We start from the raw sequence: 19,419 nt of genomic DNA on the forward strand, positions 1-19,419 counted from the left end.
TCAGCCAGACAGAGCATCCTCAGTCCAGCAGGGACAGCTGGGGGTCTCCACTCGCCTTTAAGAGCCCTGCGAGTCCGAGGACGCTCACTTCTTTAAACCCACCGCGGTGCGTAAAGGCTGTGCGTAAAAATCAGCGGACACAGTCGGTTCGAAACGACCTTAAAACCTTCCTGTTTGTGTGTGTGTCCTGCATCAGGTTGATCCAGACGAGGAGAAATAGCAAACGGAGACGCGAGAGGATTAAAAGACAATTTTCTGCCCTATTTTTTCGTACTTCTTCTGTTTGGTGCCCCCTCGCCCGGCCGCCAGCATGATGTCCTATTTGAAGCAGCCGCCGTACACGGTGAACGGTCTGAGCTTATCTACCTCAGGAGTGGACCTGCTGCATCCTTCAGTGGGATACCAAGGTAATATAGCCCACCCCAGGGTGCAACTATGTAGAGAGGCAAAAAGGCTGTTCGGATGCTTTATGTGTATTTGCAACTTTTCATATTTCCATTAACAACTGAATGATGTGTATTTGTATTTATTATAACATCATACAACAGAGTATTGAGACACAGCCAAGGCCTCATTAGATCAATTAAAGCCTCTATTTTAATTATCAAACATGATTATCCTCTATAAACTAGGCTCACTTATTTGAGATTATATTTGAAAGTTAGCTAATTAAGTTACAGAAGTTAAACATCAAGCTGTATTATTTCGTTTTTTTTCTTTCCATAAACATTGTTTTTTCCCCCTCTTCTCACCAGGTGCCCCTCGCAAACAGAGGAGAGAGAGGACGACCTTCACTCGGGCCCAGCTCGACGTGCTGGAGAACCTATTCGGCAAGACTCGGTATCCTGACATCTTCATGAGAGAAGAGGTGGCCTTAAAGATCAACCTGCCCGAATCCCGAGTGCAGGTGAGTCTCCAGCACCAAAACCTCAACTACACACTTCATTCATGTAAGGTTGATAATTAGTCATTGTCTCTGAGAGGCGAGACACTCCACTTCAGGGCTAAGTGTTCTCTTTATTGTAGGAGAAGTGCTTTATACCAGTCACCTCTTGAAACTCCGATATTAAGTCATAAACTCGCATTATAAATAACACACCTTCAGAGTAAAGTTTATACATAGTTTGTATAAATGTAAAGCTTGTAAGACAATATTAGAAAATCATGAATATAATGGATATAGTCCTACATTATTCTCTGAGATCATTGGAATATTTAACTTAGCCCACATTTTTCAATGACTATTAAGAATAAATTGTAGGGTATGTGGTGTATAAATATACATATAAAAATAAAAAAAAAATAAAAAAAATCCAATGTCATGTGCTAAATTAACTTAATTTAAATGCATTTTTCTTCCAGGTATGGTTCAAAAACCGACGCGCCAAGCATCGCCAGCAGGCCCAGCAAACCCAAAGTGGAGTGCAGAACAAGGCTGTCAGCAAGCCGGTGAAAAAGAAAGGCTCTCCGATCCGAGAGGCCAGCTCAGAGAGCGGTGCCAGCGGCCAGTTCACGCCGCCCTCCAGCACCACACTCCCGGCTGTGAGCAGCAGCGCGGCGCCGGTGTCTATCTGGAGCCCGGCCTCCATCTCCCCTCTCTCCGACCCGCTGTCTACCTCCTCCTCCTCCTGCATGCAGCGCTCTTACCCCATGACATACACCCAGGCGTCGGGCTACAACCAGGGCTACACGGGCTCCTCGTCCTACTTCACCGGGATGGACTGCGGCTCCTACCTTTCTCCTATGCACCACCAGCTATCCGCCGCGGGCTCCGCCATGAGCCCCATGGGCAGCAACGGCGTCTCCAGCCACCTGAGCTCCGCGTCTTCCCTCTCCTCGTCGGCGTACGGGACGGCGGGGCTGGGCTTCAGCGGAGCCGCGGACTGCCTGGACTATAAGGACCAAACAGCCTCCTCATGGAAGCTCAATTTCAATGCGGACTGTTTGGATTATAAAGACCAAGCAGCGTGGAAATTTCAAGTGTTGTGAGAGGAGAGAAGTAAAGGGACAATTTTGACAAACTGCAGACTGAACAGGCAAATTAAAAACCCAAGGCTGGGAGCAGCCAGTGCGGCGTTTTTTCTACATATAACAGGCCCCAACTTCTACCTCGGGCAGAGCAGAACAGGGCTGCCAGCCGGTTGTCTCACACGTTGGGTTAATTTATTGAACATTCAGACTGACTTCTCCCCACTTTGATCAAGGACACGGAACAAATGTGTTGACCAAAAGGAAAGAAAAAAGGTCAAAAGAGTGAAAGATCCAAGCCTAACTTGGTTGAGTTTGAGGAATAGGTCAGGTTTTCTTCTAAGCTCCTTAAAGACTCCCCTCTCTTGTCTTTTTTTAATTGTGTTGGCACGCTGAAGGGCCCCTTTGATCAAAGCATTGTGTGTGTGTGTGTGTGGTGTGGAGAGAGAGAGAGAGAGAGAGAGGAGTGTGTGTGTTGTTTGAGAGAAAGTAGCCAGCTCTGACATGAACCTGGATGCACTATTAATTTATGACAAATATGTTTAAGACTAGTTATAAGAGACAATCAGTCCGCGTGTGCTCATAAATGTCCCTTATGTGTTTTGGAATTATTTCCCTCTGTGTTAGATTTCTTTTTTAAATTGTGATTCTTTGTACCACCTGTATGCAATTTTTCTTTGCGCCTTACATGCGCCAAAAAACCCAGCTGTGAATTTTAATAGATTTATTTCCATGTCTCCAGTGTTAATGGTAAATTATTATAAGGACATATTAGTTGAATGAAATAGGGATTGAAATCAAGCCAGCAGCGAGCAAGGTCCATTTGAGCTGTAAAGTGCGGTGAGAAGGCCACAAACACACTAAATAACAATAAAGTTCACTTGACCTGACCCAATACTGTGGCTGCATGTGTAAATCCTTCTCGTTTATCCTCTGTGTTTTTATCACCTGCCCCTGCACACAAACACACCACGTGGTCAACAGGCCAATCGATCTCAATTACCAATATGTTTATTTAAGGTTTACACTTTTTGGTTTGAAATAAATCTACATTAAAAGTGCCAGTAGTGCATCCACTTTTTTCTATTTCTACTCGTACAGCACTGCATGACTCCTGCCCAGGCTGGGAGGAATGTGAATTATGGGAGAGCTATGTTAATCCCGTCTCATAAAGAGGATAATCCAACATTTTTATTGACGGCTGCTCTTTGGTCCGGGGCGCACCGTTGGCCAGTTCACACGGAGAACTGTGAAATGAGCTCTGCTGCTCAAGAGTCCAGAGGCAAACATTGGTTTAAAGACGGGTTATACGCAAAAGAAACAGGCAGACAGGGAAGTGGACGTTGAGACTTTAACTTTGTGATCCCAGAGGTGGGTAAACTATAAAATATAAAAAAACAAAACATCACCAAGTGGTCAGTTAGGGGAAGAAGATATTACAGCAGATACATCGAATTGCACCATGGATATAGATTATGTGGCCAATGTCAATATTCAGTTGTCTTTTGGTCCACAGATGATGAAGGAGGCTTTTTATTCCCTGTAATACAACAGTCTCCATCAGAATCAGTGTATGCAGGCATATGTTGCAGGCATTGTGATTAGTCTTATACTGCACGTATGGATAAAACCCATGCATCCTCTGTGGGGTTTTAAAGAGAGAGAGAGTATGAGCAGGACCAGGGGCTTGTGCATGGATTAAAGAAGAAGTGGCTCGTGCTATCGGTCTAATTAGGATGTGACAGGAGATGATGAGGCTTCCTATAACTCTGGCGTGACTTTCTGCTGCCGTTCAAGCGCTTTGTTGCCCGTTTGACCCCCAATTAGCGGCGAATGACACACACAATTACAGAGCCACAAACAGCCGACTGTTGTCCCGGGTGCACCCGTGATACAGTGAGCCTGTTAGATGTTTTTATTTTAAGGGATAGCACTGGATAATATGCTTTTAATCGATTCAATGTGCGTGGAGCAGGCACACACCTTAACGTGTATCCGATCATGTTAACAATGGCAACCTAAAATGATCTCAAATTAAAGATTAATTAAGGAAAAATATATAATAAATAATTAAATAAGACACATAAAAATAATACGAGTGATGAAGAACATAATAATTCCTATTCAAAAATAAATGATATAATCTGAGCTTTAATTGCTATAATTGATGGGGGAAATCCTTCATTTCCATCCAGTGGTTCTATGAATAAAACAGACAAAACAATGTGTCAGTAAAGATTAGACATTTACATTTGATTCTTTACAAGCTCTGTGATGAAAAATCACAATCAAATAAAAACCGTCAATAAACTGATAGTTTGTCCTATAGGTTATATTTTTGGTCCCTGTTACGGTAGTCTCCTAAATATTTTCTTTCCTGACCCCGGAGTCATATTCAATTTTCAGCAGGTTCAATAATAAATGTCAGCAGAGAGCAGTAAGTCAGTCCTCCTGTACTTGGAGGACCAGGGGCCCCCGAGTATCCATTCGGTTTTAATTAAGCACAAGCGGCACTAACGGGGACATATGGGTCCGGCAGACGCGCTTCATTAATCCTCTCTTCGCATTTGAGGATGTTAAACAATAATAAAGAGCCTCGGAAGCCTCTTCTTGGCCGAGGCCACCGCACAGTTTGTCGACCGTCGCCCTGAGGCAAGGCTTTCCCCAAGCGGCAGCACTTCACCGCGGCCAGGGATTTCCAGGTTTCCCCGCCGGCGGAGGAGATCCGACCGGCGCAGGAGGGGCGTCTCGATCCGGGTCCACAGCGGCACTGAGCCCAAATACTCATTACTGTGACACTTTACTCCTGTTCTACAATGAGGTGATAATATTTACCTAAAATACTTAAAATAGTTTTTTTTTATTTAGCCTCCCATTTAGGCTTTTAATCTTTTCACTGCAATTCCCCAGTGATCATAATAAAGTACAAACAACAGGATTTTAATAGACTGATAAAGATTAGTAACTGTATTTGGCAGTACCATCTATTGCCAAAGATATAGGAATAGACCTATGTCTCTTTATATATCTGTAATAATAATAATAATAATAATAATAATAATTATCTGGAAATATTCTAGCTCTCAATAGTCCATATTTTATTTTATTGCTCTTTTTTAGGCCCAAACTCACTATAACATCACTTAATGTGTCTGTCAAATTAGCAATTGAATAAAATCACATCAGCCTTTTTAAAACCACAGGCATGTCTGAAACACCTAAATCCAACTACATCCATATTAGTAATGGCTGATTTAGATGTGAACATCATTCAGATTGGCTTGTATCAACTTTGAAAAACCATATCATGCATCCTGTTATTGTATTCAGCTTATGGACGGTGGTTGCTGTTTGAGGCAGACCAATACAACAGGCCTGGGAGTAAACCAATATGTCAATTATTGTCTGGAGGGAGGAAAGGCTTGACATGAAACATCAAGAAATGTTTGTGATGAACAATTCATGATTTAAACAAGCCTATCAGAGTTCATTTAAATAGGCTAATGCTATTATCAGCTGTACAATGTCACTGACAGGCATATGACTTCGTTTTTTTTAAGAAGAAAGAATTAGTGAAAGTAGTGTGGCAACAGGGCAACAGCTGAATACAGCAACTGCCATTTGGTAAAGTGGGATATGGACCTGATTTTTCCGGACAGCAGTTGCCTAAAATAAGCGCAAGATGAACTGAATATAGTTTCTTTTATGAAGAAAAGAACCTGGGTGATAAACGGCCAATTTGTTGGTGAGAATATAACTGAAGACTATTGTTATGCATAAGTATGTGTCCTACATTCCCCGAGAGACGATGTCTATCACATATCAACACAGCAACACATACATAATTCATCTGCAACAACAACAGTCGTGGAATCTCATTTAAATGAATAAAACAATAGTGTTTCTGTACTCCTGTCAGACTGGCGGTTGAGCAATATGGTAAATGGTTAAGAGTACACAGCCTTAACTCTTCATGACCCTCTCTATCTGTTAAGCCATGTAATGTTTAGAGTCATTTCATCTCATGGATTACACAATTTGATGAGATTAAACTCAATTCTATCAGATGCACACGCTAAATGTTGCCATGTGATGTTTTAATGAGACTTAAAGCAACGCAAAATGTTCTTTAAATTGCTCCAAACACTCAACTAGGGGTTAACTTAAAAGTAGGTACAGCTGCACTCATGTTAATTTTCTAGGCTTTCAGTTACAGCTCCCGTTTAATGGTGTAAATGCACATTCAAATTTAACAGAAGGGAACCTGGTATATCTGGTCTTTCTGTTTTTGTGTGAGCAAATGCACCAAACTGACCAGAAGCATTTTTTGTTTATAAACTGAACCTGATTTGACATGTAGGCTATTTACAGTGCTATAGCTCGTAAATTGAGTTGTCCCAGACGAATTCCAGGGATGCCACAGGGTTGTTGATGAAGGCAGCACTTGCTCAAAGATGACTTAATAGGTTCTAATGCAAAACATTGTTCGCACATTTGGAAATTTCTTGAAATAGCTTGAATTAGCATGCAAAAATGAAGCAGAGCTCTCGAAAGGTGTTTCTGGAGCTGTTGTAACTGTAAATGTTGCTGTTTTTTGCGGTTGTGGTGGAAGAAGTATTTATCCTGTACTTAAAAAAGTACAAGTAATGTACATAAAAGTACTGGCCCCCGCTGAGGGGTCAGAAGACAAATCTGAGGGGGAGATGTGATGTGATTACTCATTTTAATGATCAGTATTATACATTTTTATTATGTTTTTTGAAGAGGCCATTGCATGTCCATAGTGTCATCAAACAGATCACAAGTTATACCATAGGAAGTCAAAGTTTTCCTTGTATAACAAAGCTATATGAAATTGTTAATCACGATTAGATATAAAACAGTCACAACATGACTCTACCACTGAATGTGCCAGATTTTGTCAGGTGCCTGTGGAGAGTTTGGTGTTATTGTGAATAAATGTAGGAGGGAGTGTGGCATGTTTATTACAAGGTTTGTTTGGCTCTTTTTCAATTTACGATGGAAATTGCTGCAAGAAATGCTGACTAACTGGACCTCCTGAGTGCTCCTGTAATAATAATAGCTGCTTTTGCCTTCTGTTGATGCTATTTTTGTATTACAACCGTTGCACACTGCATGCATGCTTTTAATTTTCTTGTGTGGAGAGAGGACACTCTGCCAAACACAAAATATTTGACATTTCTAACTTTTTCTGTGAGAGTGTTTGAAGATCATGTTAGCATGTTGTACACTGTTGAAGGCCACACTCTATGGTGTGTGTATTCTTTATACTTAAGTCATTTTAAAATCATTAAATGCTGTTTGTTTGATCAAAAAAAAAAAACCTGCAGGCTAAAAAAACAACAACCTATAGATGCCACAGTGAGCACAGTCCTGCTCTAAAATCATCTAAAAATGTATACGATTTCTATCATAATCTGTAGGCCTACATTAATCTCAACCAATAATAACTCAATTTATGTAGAATTAACTGATTTTCAACACTTGAGCCTGTTATGAATGTATGCAAACCTCTTATAAAGAAAACATTAGTGAAATGTTAAACTAAATGACATTTGAGTGTTGCTAGGATTTGAGCTGGGTGTCTCCACCATATGGCTGGAGTTACGTATATGTGAGCCAAAATATTAATAATGCTTAGATATTGTTATTGGAGGAAATACACTGTGAAACACATATGTTGCACTCGCACACACACAGACATAAAGCAGAAAGCTGATTACAGGTTTAAAGAAAATCCAGCATATGTAAAAACATGAATTGCCATCAGAGAATTAATGCTTCATATAAAGTTAATTCCTAATGTTTCTTTCTTTCTTTTTTTTTTTAAAGCATCCATTTAGCTGCAGGACCTTACAACCCTGGATTATGTTAGCAGTGGACATCCAGCCAACAAAGCACTCTTATGAGAACAGACCATTAGCGAAGGGAATCATAAATCTCTCGATAAGAGCAAAAGGGAGATGTTGTAATAACAGATTACATGCATTTAATGGCCAAATTTACATCCATAAGCTGAAAGCATTTGACACCAACAGATGATTGAGTGAAGCTTCATCGAGGAAGCTATAGGACAGTGAGGAGGAGGCAGTGTGGGTAGTGACAGTCAAAAACAACACCTGCACAGTTTGTTCAGAAAAGTTTAATCCTGACTGGGTAATCTGAAGCTGTCTGTGTTTCATTATCTACTCAAGCACTGGGCTACAATCATTGAACCTGAAATAAGTTGGTGTCTTAAAAAAAAAATGTTAACAAGGTACACTGTTCCTGATGCCACACAGAGAATACATCTATAACCTCAAATTTGAGCCTTTTCATAAGGACTTTATATATAATATATATATATATACAAACTGGACATTACCTGTTTTATTACACAATCTTGGAAAAACAGTGACTAGACCCCCACTTCAACCTTAAACAGAAAGCAATTGGGTTTCTACTAGAGAGTTCTGTATCTTAAGGTCTATTTTAAAGGATTTTAGAGGACTTGTCAAATTACAATTATGAATCATTTTCATTAACTTTAACCCAAAACTTCGCCAAAAACACACACACAGACACACACAGTTATATACAAACTATTGCCAGAATACCTTAAAATAAGGTCCCATCAGTGCCAACTGCTCGAGAACTGGAAAACCTCTTGACACACAGAGACCTCAACTGCCAGACCTCTCCTGTACTGGTGTTACAATACAGAGGTCAAAGGTTAAGGGGCCTCTCATTGCTTGTCAGAAAACTGTAAAGTGTAGAAAACTCCCAAAACAACATACAGAACATCTCCATTCATGTCCATCTTTTATGGCAGTCAGAGACAATCAGACAGAGCATGATCTATAAAGATAAATCAGAAACACAACAGGTAACAGGCCTGATGATTACAGTTTCCATTATGGACCTTCCTCCTCGCTCTGTGCCTCTGTGGGCAGATGGAGAGGTAGTACAGTGGAGGAGGATGGATGCAGAGCTTTGTTGACAGATGTCTCTCTCCTTGCCCCACCTCGTCTTGCCCACCTGTTAAGGGCAGCAGTGAGCTCCTGGAGGCAAGCGTGTGTGTTGTGGACGCATGCAGGGAGGAGGTGACCGGGGAGGGGCGAACTAGAAACGCTGGCACGTGCTTCCCTGTAGAGATCTTTCTCCAGTTACAGGTCTTGTATGTGGGCAATGTGTGTGTGTGTGTGTGTGTGTGTGTGTGTTTGTGGGCAATAGGTGTCTGTGTGTGTGTATGTGTGTGCAGGTGTGCGTCTCTATGTGTGTCCTCTCCCCTGTGCTAATATAAAGAATGAGAGTGTGGAGCAAGCATCGATGTGTTTATGGACCAATCATATGTCTGTGAGTGTGTAAGTGCGTGTGTGTGTTTAGGGGAGCGGGAGGAGTGTGTCCTCTCTGCATGCGTCCACAACACACACGCCTGGCCACCTGCTCTGGGATTAGAGAGCATGCGGATTACACGCGTCACAATGGAGATACACAAACATAAATATGCCCTCGGCCAACAAAGGACATAGACACACAGGTCAGCATCATCGGTAATCGCTTTTAGCATCTTCAATATTTTTAATTTCAATTAGTTCAGGAAATAATGGCTCTGGACGCAGTGCACAATGTGGCAGATTATGTTTGTGTTGGCTGATGCTGTTAGGTGCAGAAGGAGACTTTGACCTATGGATTTTTTCATTCTTATATGTGTTCATTGAGCAAGGCTTATTGTACCACTCTCGGGACTAGTTGTTTTAACGCGTGTATGTGTGCATGTGGAGGGTGGGGGGTGTTTTTGCCCTGCCTGCTCCACTGTGACCCACAACAGATCTGCTGTCCTACTTTTCAACTATAAAAACACTGTGACGTCAACACGGAGAAACCAACAGGCAATCGTCATCAATGGAGAAAGGTCCTTAAAACACAATCACCACTCACAACAACAGCGCCGACAACGTAACACAAAAAGGCTATAAGTTACAACAAAAAAGGGTCCAATTAAAGATGACTCAGTGGGCCTTGCTCTACACAATGTCCTGTGAAGAAGAGTGAGCAAAGGGATTCAGTGACGCATGATTAGTCATTTGTTTGGTTGTAGTCTGAGATGTGTTCCTTAACGTTATAAGGTCAGAAACTTAAGACAGAAAGTGTTGTTGTTATTCTTTAACATTATTGTGTATAAAGAAACCTACTGGGAGCTTTGATTCTGCTGCCCACAATAATTCAAAGGGGCTTTCCACTCATTTTACATGATGGAGAGCAGTAGACACACTGTAAAAGCACTTCTATAATAAAATAATGTCTACTGCTTTTAGGGACTAAAATGCATGATGTGTAGACCTCTGCAGCATCAGCTTTAACCATTCTTTTTAAATCTGTATCTTGCAAGCCAACTTCATGTGCAAAAATAAAAACCCTAACAACAACAACAAAAATCAATCAAGTGCCCTTTTAAGAATCCAGTCAAAAAAGTATATATACTTTAAAGCAGAAAACATTATTTGGAATTTGCAGTAAGTTGTAATTTTAACTTAAACTTTAACTGTTTGGGGCAAGTAATTTGTCACAAACAAGACAGGGACCTGAATGGAAAATGTCACTAGTGATGAAAAAAAAGAAAGGCAATATTACAAACATCATCCAGAGGCTTGAGAGTAGCCATCAGTTGTTTGCATGTAAATCCAGTAGTCATCAGTGTAACACTTGCTTTTGTATGCATGATGTAATTCAGTGCTTCAGTGACATCTAAATATATTTTAATGACATGTTTGAACTCAACCTATCATAGAAATTACAGTAGGTGATGTAAAAGGATGCCAAGACCCTGATGTACAGCCAAAAACATGAAAGCTTACAGCGCTGTGTGTGTTCGGAGACATTTTAAAACACTTCACCTCTTACACTTGTTGGATGCTGGTGATGAGTTAGGTGTGTGTGTAAATACAGCCGTGGTAGGATAAGGGGGGATGGGGGGGATCTTCTGCCACTGTCTTCCCCCTCGTTTTGCCCCACGGGGTCGGTGGGTTTGTTTTGCTAATGACCCCATCCCGTTATGACCTCATTCAGTTTGCGCTCAGTAATTGGTGGCACACCGACACACTGCGGTGTCAGGGAGGGGCCCACACGCCTAGGGGGGCGATCCCATTGTAAACATTCCTCCCTGACAAATAAGGTATTGTTATTGATGATTAACGGCAATGAGGGGTACTGTGTGTGTGTGTGTGTGTGTTGCAGGGAAAAAGATAGTGAGGATGATGTAGGTGATGGGTAATGACGGAAAGTGAGGTGTTGCCACAGATTAACCTCAGAATGGAGGGAAGTGGCAGTATAGATTATGATGACTCTTCACACCTTCAGGTGATCCATGTTTCTCACTGCACAGTTTTTTTGTTTAAATGTGTCTAATTTGTGGGAAAATGTGTGGAAAACAATTGAATAGTTCCATTTTCTGCTACTTTATTTTTCTATTCCACTAAATTTCTGAAAGAATTTACTCCATTTATTTGGCAAGTTTAGTTACAGCTACTTTACAGATTAATATTTTACTTACATGAATAATAAATATGATGCATTGTTAGAGGTCAAACTACCCAACAGTGTCTAAAGTAGTTCAAATTAGATTCCCCTCTGCCAGCTATTTTAAACAACTGCTTGCGCATTAATGTATCAGTATTATCAATCCAAGACGCATCCTGAGGGGTCGTTTTAGTGGATCTTGACACGGATAAAGAGGACAATGTTAGTGTGCGTGTGGAAACATAGTGCTGCTGCTGGTTGGAGGTGTGTGGGCCTTTTTGGTGGGGAGTCTCTCCTTTCTTTACTGCCACTTGTCTTTTGCTGCCTGTTAGGGATCCTCTTAATAAAGTGTAGCTGCTGCAAGCTCTGTTTTAGGCAAAATCCTCCCAGTCGGGGAAACTACTTTTTGAGGTTGTTCTTGATTGATTTTTTTTTACCTCCAGGTCCACACTGGTCTGCTTGTAGTTGGTGATAGAAGATCTGTGCAGGTAAACTGAGTGTAGCATTGTTCCTACATGGTCAGTCCACCTGAGTTTGTTATAAACTATTATTGCAGCAGTGCAGTTGGTGTTTGCTTTGTCTAGCACACTGATGTTTCTAGTTTCGTCTTTCCAGCTGATGCTTAAGGTTTTTGCTCCATACAGCAGAGTGGAGAGAACAACTGCCTCGTGAACAAAGTTTGATCCCTACTTGTATGCTTTGGTCTGGAAAAGCTCTTAAGTTTTAAACCCGCTAGCACAACTGATATGATGATATGACGATGCATTGCTTTGTCGGAGAGGTGGCTGCCAAGGTGGTCCACGCTTTTGAGATTGTTACTGTAGGTGGTCATCCTGGTTCAGGGACAGTCCCAAGAGCTTATATAGTTATAGTTAAATATGCACTACAGATCTTCTTCTGAATGAGCATAGATGGCGTTATCATAAGCATACTGTAGCCCCAAGCCCTATAACATAAGGATATAATATAACACACTGACACTGGTTATTTTAACACTTCACTGATAATGTCTGTCCTGCTAATTAAGCGATATTGTGAATTTTTCCTTATGATAGAGTATTTCTACATTGAGGTTTTGCTACTTTAACTAAAGTAAAAGATGACAATTCCACCGCTGCACAAAGGGCACATCTAAATATGGAGCACTAATGTGGTGGATATAGCTATTATCTGTGATAGAAGGGAATCATTTCCTGCCTCATCCTCCACCTCCTTTTCCAAAACCTGCATTTGACTTGCAGACGGAGGCCTCTCTCTGCATGGAGGGAAGGTAAAATATTTGTATTTGTCTAGTAATATGGCACAAAATTATATCCTCAAGGTCTTTTTGAGTGTGTCTGTGTGTGTGTGTGAGTGTGTGTGTGATGTGTGTTGTGTGTGTGTGTGTGTGTTTGGGGCGTGTGCCCTTAAGTGTTTGCCACGTCTCCTGCCTGGGGTAGAAATGCCCTCGTATTTCATGCGGTTTTTTAAATTGTGTGATGTTACATGCCAATTCAAATGAATTCAGTGGAAGTGTGATCAGTTGTGGGTCGTGTGGGGTGTGTGTGGGTGTGTGTGTTTATACATTCCACTGAGGATATGCACCATCGACCGCAGATCAAAAAACTCAAATGATAACTATCAGCCTTAATTATGATCTGCTACGTGTAATATGTAATTACACAGACATTATTACCATTAATTATAGAGCACTTATATATTAATTAGCAAGTATTATGTCATCTGTGTGTGGGTGTGTGTTTGTGGGAGCCAATGGATTTGTCAGGTTAACAATATGTTCTGCTGGTGTTGCATTGTGTGTGCCATGCAGGTGAACACCACAGGAACCCGTCCCCACACAACAACAACAAAAACAACTAAAAACCATCGGATTAAAGCGCTTCTGCTTGTGTCTGGTTTATATCGGAAATAAAAAACACTACCAAGGAGCACATGCGCCCACAAATACCCACAAACGCACACATGCACAATCTTGCTTTTTTTTTTACTTTTAGCGGGTGAAAGCAAAAGTCATCCTTGGCAAAGGCCCCATCCCTCCTCGACCTTCCCTCCCTCTCTCCTCATCCCACTATCACATCGGACAGGGTCTACTTATAGTACCACGCCAGAGAGCAGAGAATGGGGAGAGAAAGGGTATTATGACAGTGAGGAGAGAAAAGAGAGGGAGCGAGAGAAAAGAAGGGCAGACAGGGTATTATGTGAGAGAGGGATGAGAGCAGTGAAGGCATTTGGAGTCTTTATTCGCCTTCCTAAGCCACGGGCTCCGCTCCCAATCCGATTGGTCGATACGGCCAGCCATGTAAATGAAATGCAAAGCAGAGAGACCCTGACTTCCCTTTGCCAATTTGTGGGGCCCTTTCTCTCTTCCTCCACCGATGGCTTCGTTCTTTTATCAGTCTGTCTTCCTCGCAACGTGATGCCTTTTCTTCCCCAGTATCACAGCCTGCCGCCGTCAACCTCTGATTCTTCCCCTCTCTCTCTGAAAGATAATGATTTGCCTTTTTTTCTGTAAGAGCTGAACTCTGCACTTCTCTAATGTTCAGCTCGAAGGATTTAATCCACAGAGGCTTTTTTATTTCCTGGGAAACTCCAGTGGTGATTAAGCATATGCTCTTTTGCTTGTGTGCTGCTCTCTTTGAGTGTGTGCAGAAGCATGCGTGTCCCCTCACACTCCTTGTACCGTTGAATTTGAGGCCATTAGAGGTTGTTTGCACCTAATGCAGCATTAGGGCTGAACTTCTGTACATATTATTTGTTTATATGAAAATACTCTTCCTTCCTTTACTCGTCCATGATGGAGACCATTTCTGCTCCTACAGAAGGAGGGTCTGTTGACACTAAACTCTTCCCAGGGGGTAGAGTGCCAGTAATGGGGGCTCTGGCGGCGTAAACCCCTGGCTGTGAGATTTAGGTTGTGGTTTATTTATTTATTTTGAAGAGTCTAATCAGCTCCAGCAGTGTTTTTTTTTTTTTTAACAGGATAGGACGGGGTGACAGGCCGATAGGGCAGGACTGATGACAGTTTTAAGTGCAGACAAATGCCACAGTCTGTCCCAGATTAAAAATGCCCACCACCACTGTAATCCCTGTAGCGTTGCCAAATTGGTATTTCCTTCCCTTCCCTGAATGAGCAGAGACTGGAAGAAGAATGAGCATTACATAGTGACTTGTGACCTGACTGAACTCCATGGTCCTGTATGGTTGGACTGGACTAAATTTAGCTCTACTGAAGAAACGTGTGAAGAGAGCTGTGGTGACACCCTTGAAAACAAATAATTATGAGCAGGTAAATAAATAAATAGCAAAGATGAATAAAAGAGACAAAATACAGTAGAGGTGCAAATCCAAGAACAGAACAAGAGCAGAGGAAAGTTCAGGGAGGAGAACTGGTCTAGAGGTTAGCAGATATGCTCTTGGACTGTTCATCATGCAAACACTGCCACCTGCAGACTGCTGTTAAAAAATCAACTGGTTCATTACACACATTACCACGCACAAAAATGACAAGAAGTGCCTCAAAAATGCCTTAAAAATGCATCTCAGTACACTGTAGAAACAGATGTAATAGCTGCTGATAATGTAATACAAAAATGACATAGAAACTGATAATCTAATTACCTGCCTAAAATGTAATAAAAGTGCTGAGTGCACATTGTTATTACAATATAATATGTTAAGTTAAAATTTTTTCCATTGAAAAAGTTATTATCTAGTTAGCATCATAAAATATACAGGAACAACTTATTATATGTAAAAACATATTTCCATATGCATTTAACATTTATATTACATTATAGGCAGGTTATATACAACATCAGTGTTTATTACATTATGCAGTTGTTACATTTTCAGTTTCAATTGATGAAGTTACAGGCTTTTTATATGGACAACATTTTAACATGTCTGAGTAAGAAATGCAGGTGGAAGCCATAAAATGACTGCTTCAGTTTCAGGGTCCTGGTTGGTGCTGGGTTCACTGTCACACTGTCACCACTTACTGGGACACTTGAATACAACAGAGGAGTCGTTCACGTTATTAGTAACACCTGTGCTTTTCCTGCTGTCAAATTGTCCGCTGTGAAAAAGGCCTGCTGTAATTGGGAGTTTATTGCCAAAATGATAATAATATTAAATATAACTATAATGACTGAACAAACTCAATCAACTTATCAAGGCCAGTTCAAGGTCAAACCTTCAAACTTAATTTCTGTTGGTTTTATCTTCTCTGCATTCACACGGAAGCTGATTCCAACTCAGATTTGACGTACTTGTGATATGTAGCCAAGCAGTTGCAGTTTTGGTTTGGTTTGTCCAGGTTTTAATAAATCTGTCTCTATGATTTCTGCCTCCACTCCTACCCAATGGGGGTAAAAGGCATCTAAGGCAATTACATTTAAAAACATCAACAGCAAGGTGTCATTTCAGCAACTCTGGTTTCTCTGGATAATCCAAAGATCTCACTGTGAGCAGTTTTCACTGGAACTACTTTATACTGACAGAATAAAAGAGTTCCTCTGAAAACTGTAGATTGAAGCTGGACAAGAAGTAAATGAGACAAATGTGTTACTTTGGGAGCCGACCCTTTAACGGCAGTTCAGCCCGTCCTGTGACAAAAACTTAAGTCATCAGATGTTAATTGTGTGTGGAAATGTGTGTGTGTGCAGGTATGCACCATGATGGGAAGTGTGTGGGAAGCTACACTACAGCTTCCTGACAAGAGGGAGGAGGCCTCCCATAACACACGTCAGACACACACAAACACACACTCACACACACACCCTCCTCATCAGCCGCTTCTTCCTCGTCCTCCCATCAACCCTCTCTTCGTATGCTCTCCCCTCCTCCTCCTGAACCCTCCCAACGGTCCTGCCAAGCTGACAGCTCCAAGCTCCGTGGAAAATGAGTCTCGCTCGCATTACAATCGTGCAGGACAGATTCCATTAGCACTATCTGAAATTGAACGCGGGGAGCAGAGAGCGGGAGGCAGCGGCGCGTGCCCTTATCAGAGGGAGAGGGTGAGTTCCGCCGACGTCACTAATCCACCGGGCAGGATTGAGCAGGCACACACACACACGTACAACTTGGGGAAGACACAGGATGTACACACACTTTCATATACTAAAGACAACAGGGACAAGCAGATAGAGAAACATACCATATCTGCACATACACACACACACACACACACACACAGAAAGACACAGAAAGACACACAAGAAATTGCTCATAAACATACAGATATCACGACCTCAACTCTCAATGTAGTGAAAAGGACCAAAATTTGCATTTAGCTAAAGAACATGATGAAACTGGTGGAAAACAGGCAACAGATCAACTCTCACACAGCCTCCGTGTGTGTGTGTGTGTGTCTTTGTGAGTCTTTCCTGAGGAGCGCTGGCAGGTCTGTTCAGTGCTGTTGCTGGTGGGATTTGTAATACATCAGTCCGTCGGTTTGAGATGAAACTGAGCCTCTCTCGCACTTGCTGTGTGATCTCTACCTCCCTGCTTGTGCGCACTCCCTCTCTTTCCCCCTCTCTGCTCACACACACACACAAACATCCTTGCATGCATGCATACAAACGCACATTCTAAATATATGTGCTGACACACACGTGTGCATTTGCAGGAACACCCCACATGAACCCCCCCAGTGTCCTTATCCTCATAGTTATTAACCCTTGACACATAAATCCAAGGGTATGTGGGTGTGTGATATTAGCTGTGTGTGTCTGTGTGTGTATGTGTGTGGGAGGGAGGATGGGGTTAATCTTTATGTAGTGGGGATCTTTCACACAAGATCACTCAATTTAAATAGAGCGGGAACGCTTTGATGTCTCCAGCCCTCCCTCCTTCCTTCCTTCACTTGCCGTCTCTCATTCACCCCACTAATTTGCTTCATGTTGCCCCCCTCTGTGCCCCAGTGATAAGGTGTAATGAGAAATGTTTTCAAAATGGCTCTCACCTACGAAGCAATGCTAATTGAGCGTGTGCTTGATACTGCCACGAGAGGAGAGCTCTCATCCCTGACCGTTGAAGGTGCTGAGGAGAGGGAGGGAAAAGAAAGGAGGAAGACTTAGTTTTCCAACCATGAGTGGATAGCAGAGAGTAAAATAAAAGCGACACTTGCTTGCTGACAGCCCTGCCCCCCTCAAAGACACAAAGTAATGAGGGGAAATACCATCTTCATTAGTTGTCATTTACAGGGAATTATGGCGATGCCTCCTCGGGGCTGTTATTGGTCACGCTGAGAGCGAGCAGCGAGAGCAACGTCAGGGAGGAGAAGAAGAAACTTTGGGAAGATGTGGGAACAGAGGAGTGAGTGGCCTACATTCATTTAGCAGCAGAGGGACCCCGCCACTGCAGGGGCCGCTTCCCTCTTTCAAAATGGGGAACGTGAAAGACAAATTAGCTCGGTTTCAACTGCAAAATACATGTCATACATGAAATCAGAGGTGTAGACTTGATGAAATATGAATCATAAATGAAAGATAACTGCATTTCTCAGGTTTGGAAATCAACACTTTGATATATGTGAATACAAGCAACGTGAGATGACATAACAGAGCTCCACAGACACCAAACCACAGGGCCTATATGATGGCAAACATTAGGTAGCTAGTTAACTAATGTTGAGTTAACACATTTGAGCTAGCCATGCAGTTGGTCACATTACCTGTCTGGAAATTACTAGTTTCAGAAACAAAACCAACTAAAATGTGAAGAGAAAAATAATATTAAGTTATACTAAAATAGTGTTTACACTAAGACGTCAAAATATTGGTTGAATAGCTAGGAGAGACTTACAGTTCGTGTGAAGAAAAATGGCGGCCTTCAATTTGAGCTGGGTTAGGAACGAGTCTCAGGTGGGCGGGGCTTCCTCTACTCAATCTGTTGAAAACAGCCCATTGAAATGATGTGTATGCAAATTAAGCTTGATTTGGCTTCCCATGACTGTCACAGTGCAGTGAAGTATATTCCTGAAGACTTAAGTAAACTGTAAATGACAGGTTCCCTCCTCAACCGTATTCTCATCCATCTCACAACAGGTTGGGCCTTCGCTTCCCAAACAGCGGCGTGCGACGACCATGGCGGCAAAGTGGGAGACCGCTCTGTGAGATAGTCCGGATTACCAATGCACTGCTACAACATCACCTCTCTAACAGGATAACACAGCATGAAAAAAACCTCCATAAAATAATCAAACTTATTAAAACTCTTAACCCCTGTTTAATACATTCTGCTCAGCTTACGTGTGCTGGCATTCACTGTCACATTCACAGCCACAAAAGAGAATAGTCTTATAAGACTAGAGAACACAGGGCAGCAGCTTGTGATGCCTTAATATTGGCTTTAATTGGATTTGTAAATTATGTGGCTAAATTAACACTTTCTATGGCTCGGTGACTTAGTGAAATGTGTAGAAGGAAAGAAAAAAGAAGGAAAGTCTTAAAGTTAATTAAACGTCTGTGGCCCCAGCTTAATTAAAGTTTCCCAGTGTTTGTAGTTAATGGGTGGATTGATGGAACAATGGTTTGAACGCCCCTTGCTACCTCCAGAGTGAGTCCTCAGAGAGTTTATGGAGAGGAAGATTTCTGAGTCGTTGATTAACACTCACCCACACACACACACATACACACTAACGCATTAACTTGGATGCCTTCACATGCTCTACACTTGTACAAGCTTATACATTGCGTTTGTAGGCATGCATGCACACAGACATATGCATGAAAACACACACACACACACACACACAAACACACACATTCCCCTTCAAACTTCCCAGTCAGATACCCATTACTTCCCATTGAGGGTTTCACATTAATTAGCTGAGATCAAAACCTACAAATCCGTCCACTGAGGGTTGAACTGTATTGCTAAACCCTGCCTCCATCATCTATGCTATGTCCCATGACACACACACACACGCAC

At 41.9% G+C, this 19,419-nt stretch overlaps 1 protein-coding gene across 2 annotated transcripts; it reads left to right on the top strand.

Moving 5' to 3' along the window:
• The first annotated feature begins 310 nt into the window (after positions 1 to 310).
• On the top strand, positions 311 to 1,989 carry LOC118340780 (homeobox protein OTX2-like). Of its 2 annotated transcripts, none has more exons than XM_035678916.1 (3): positions 311 to 437; positions 756 to 907; positions 1,363 to 1,989. In XM_035678916.1, the coding sequence occupies exons 1-3, from the start codon at positions 311 to 313 to the stop codon at positions 1,987 to 1,989; spliced, it is 906 nt and encodes a 301-aa protein (XP_035534809.1). The 2 variants fall into 2 exon arrangements, with proteins under 2 accessions (XP_035534809.1, XP_035534810.1); XM_035678917.1 differs by having other exon boundaries at positions 311 to 407.
• The last annotated feature ends 17,430 nt before the right edge of the window (positions 1,990 to 19,419 follow it).

The sequence above is a fragment of the Morone saxatilis genome, unplaced genomic scaffold (assembly GCF_004916995.1).
Source record: "Morone saxatilis isolate NCDOM2014 unplaced genomic scaffold, NCSU_SB_2.0 Contig7, whole genome shotgun sequence".
NCBI classification, from domain to species: Eukaryota; Metazoa; Chordata; class Actinopteri; family Moronidae; genus Morone; species Morone saxatilis.

Coding starts and splice junctions, on each gene's coding strand:
- LOC118340780 (XM_035678916.1), top strand. CDS start 311: ATGATGTCCTATTTGAAGCAGCCGCCGTACACGGTGAACGGTCTGAGC. Junction 438..755: donor CCACCCCAGGGTGCAACTAT/GTAGAGAGGCAA, acceptor TCTTCTCACCAG/GTGCCCCTCGCAAACAGAGG. Junction 908..1,362: donor TGCCCGAATCCCGAGTGCAG/GTGAGTCTCCAG, acceptor TTTTTCTTCCAG/GTATGGTTCAAAAACCGACG.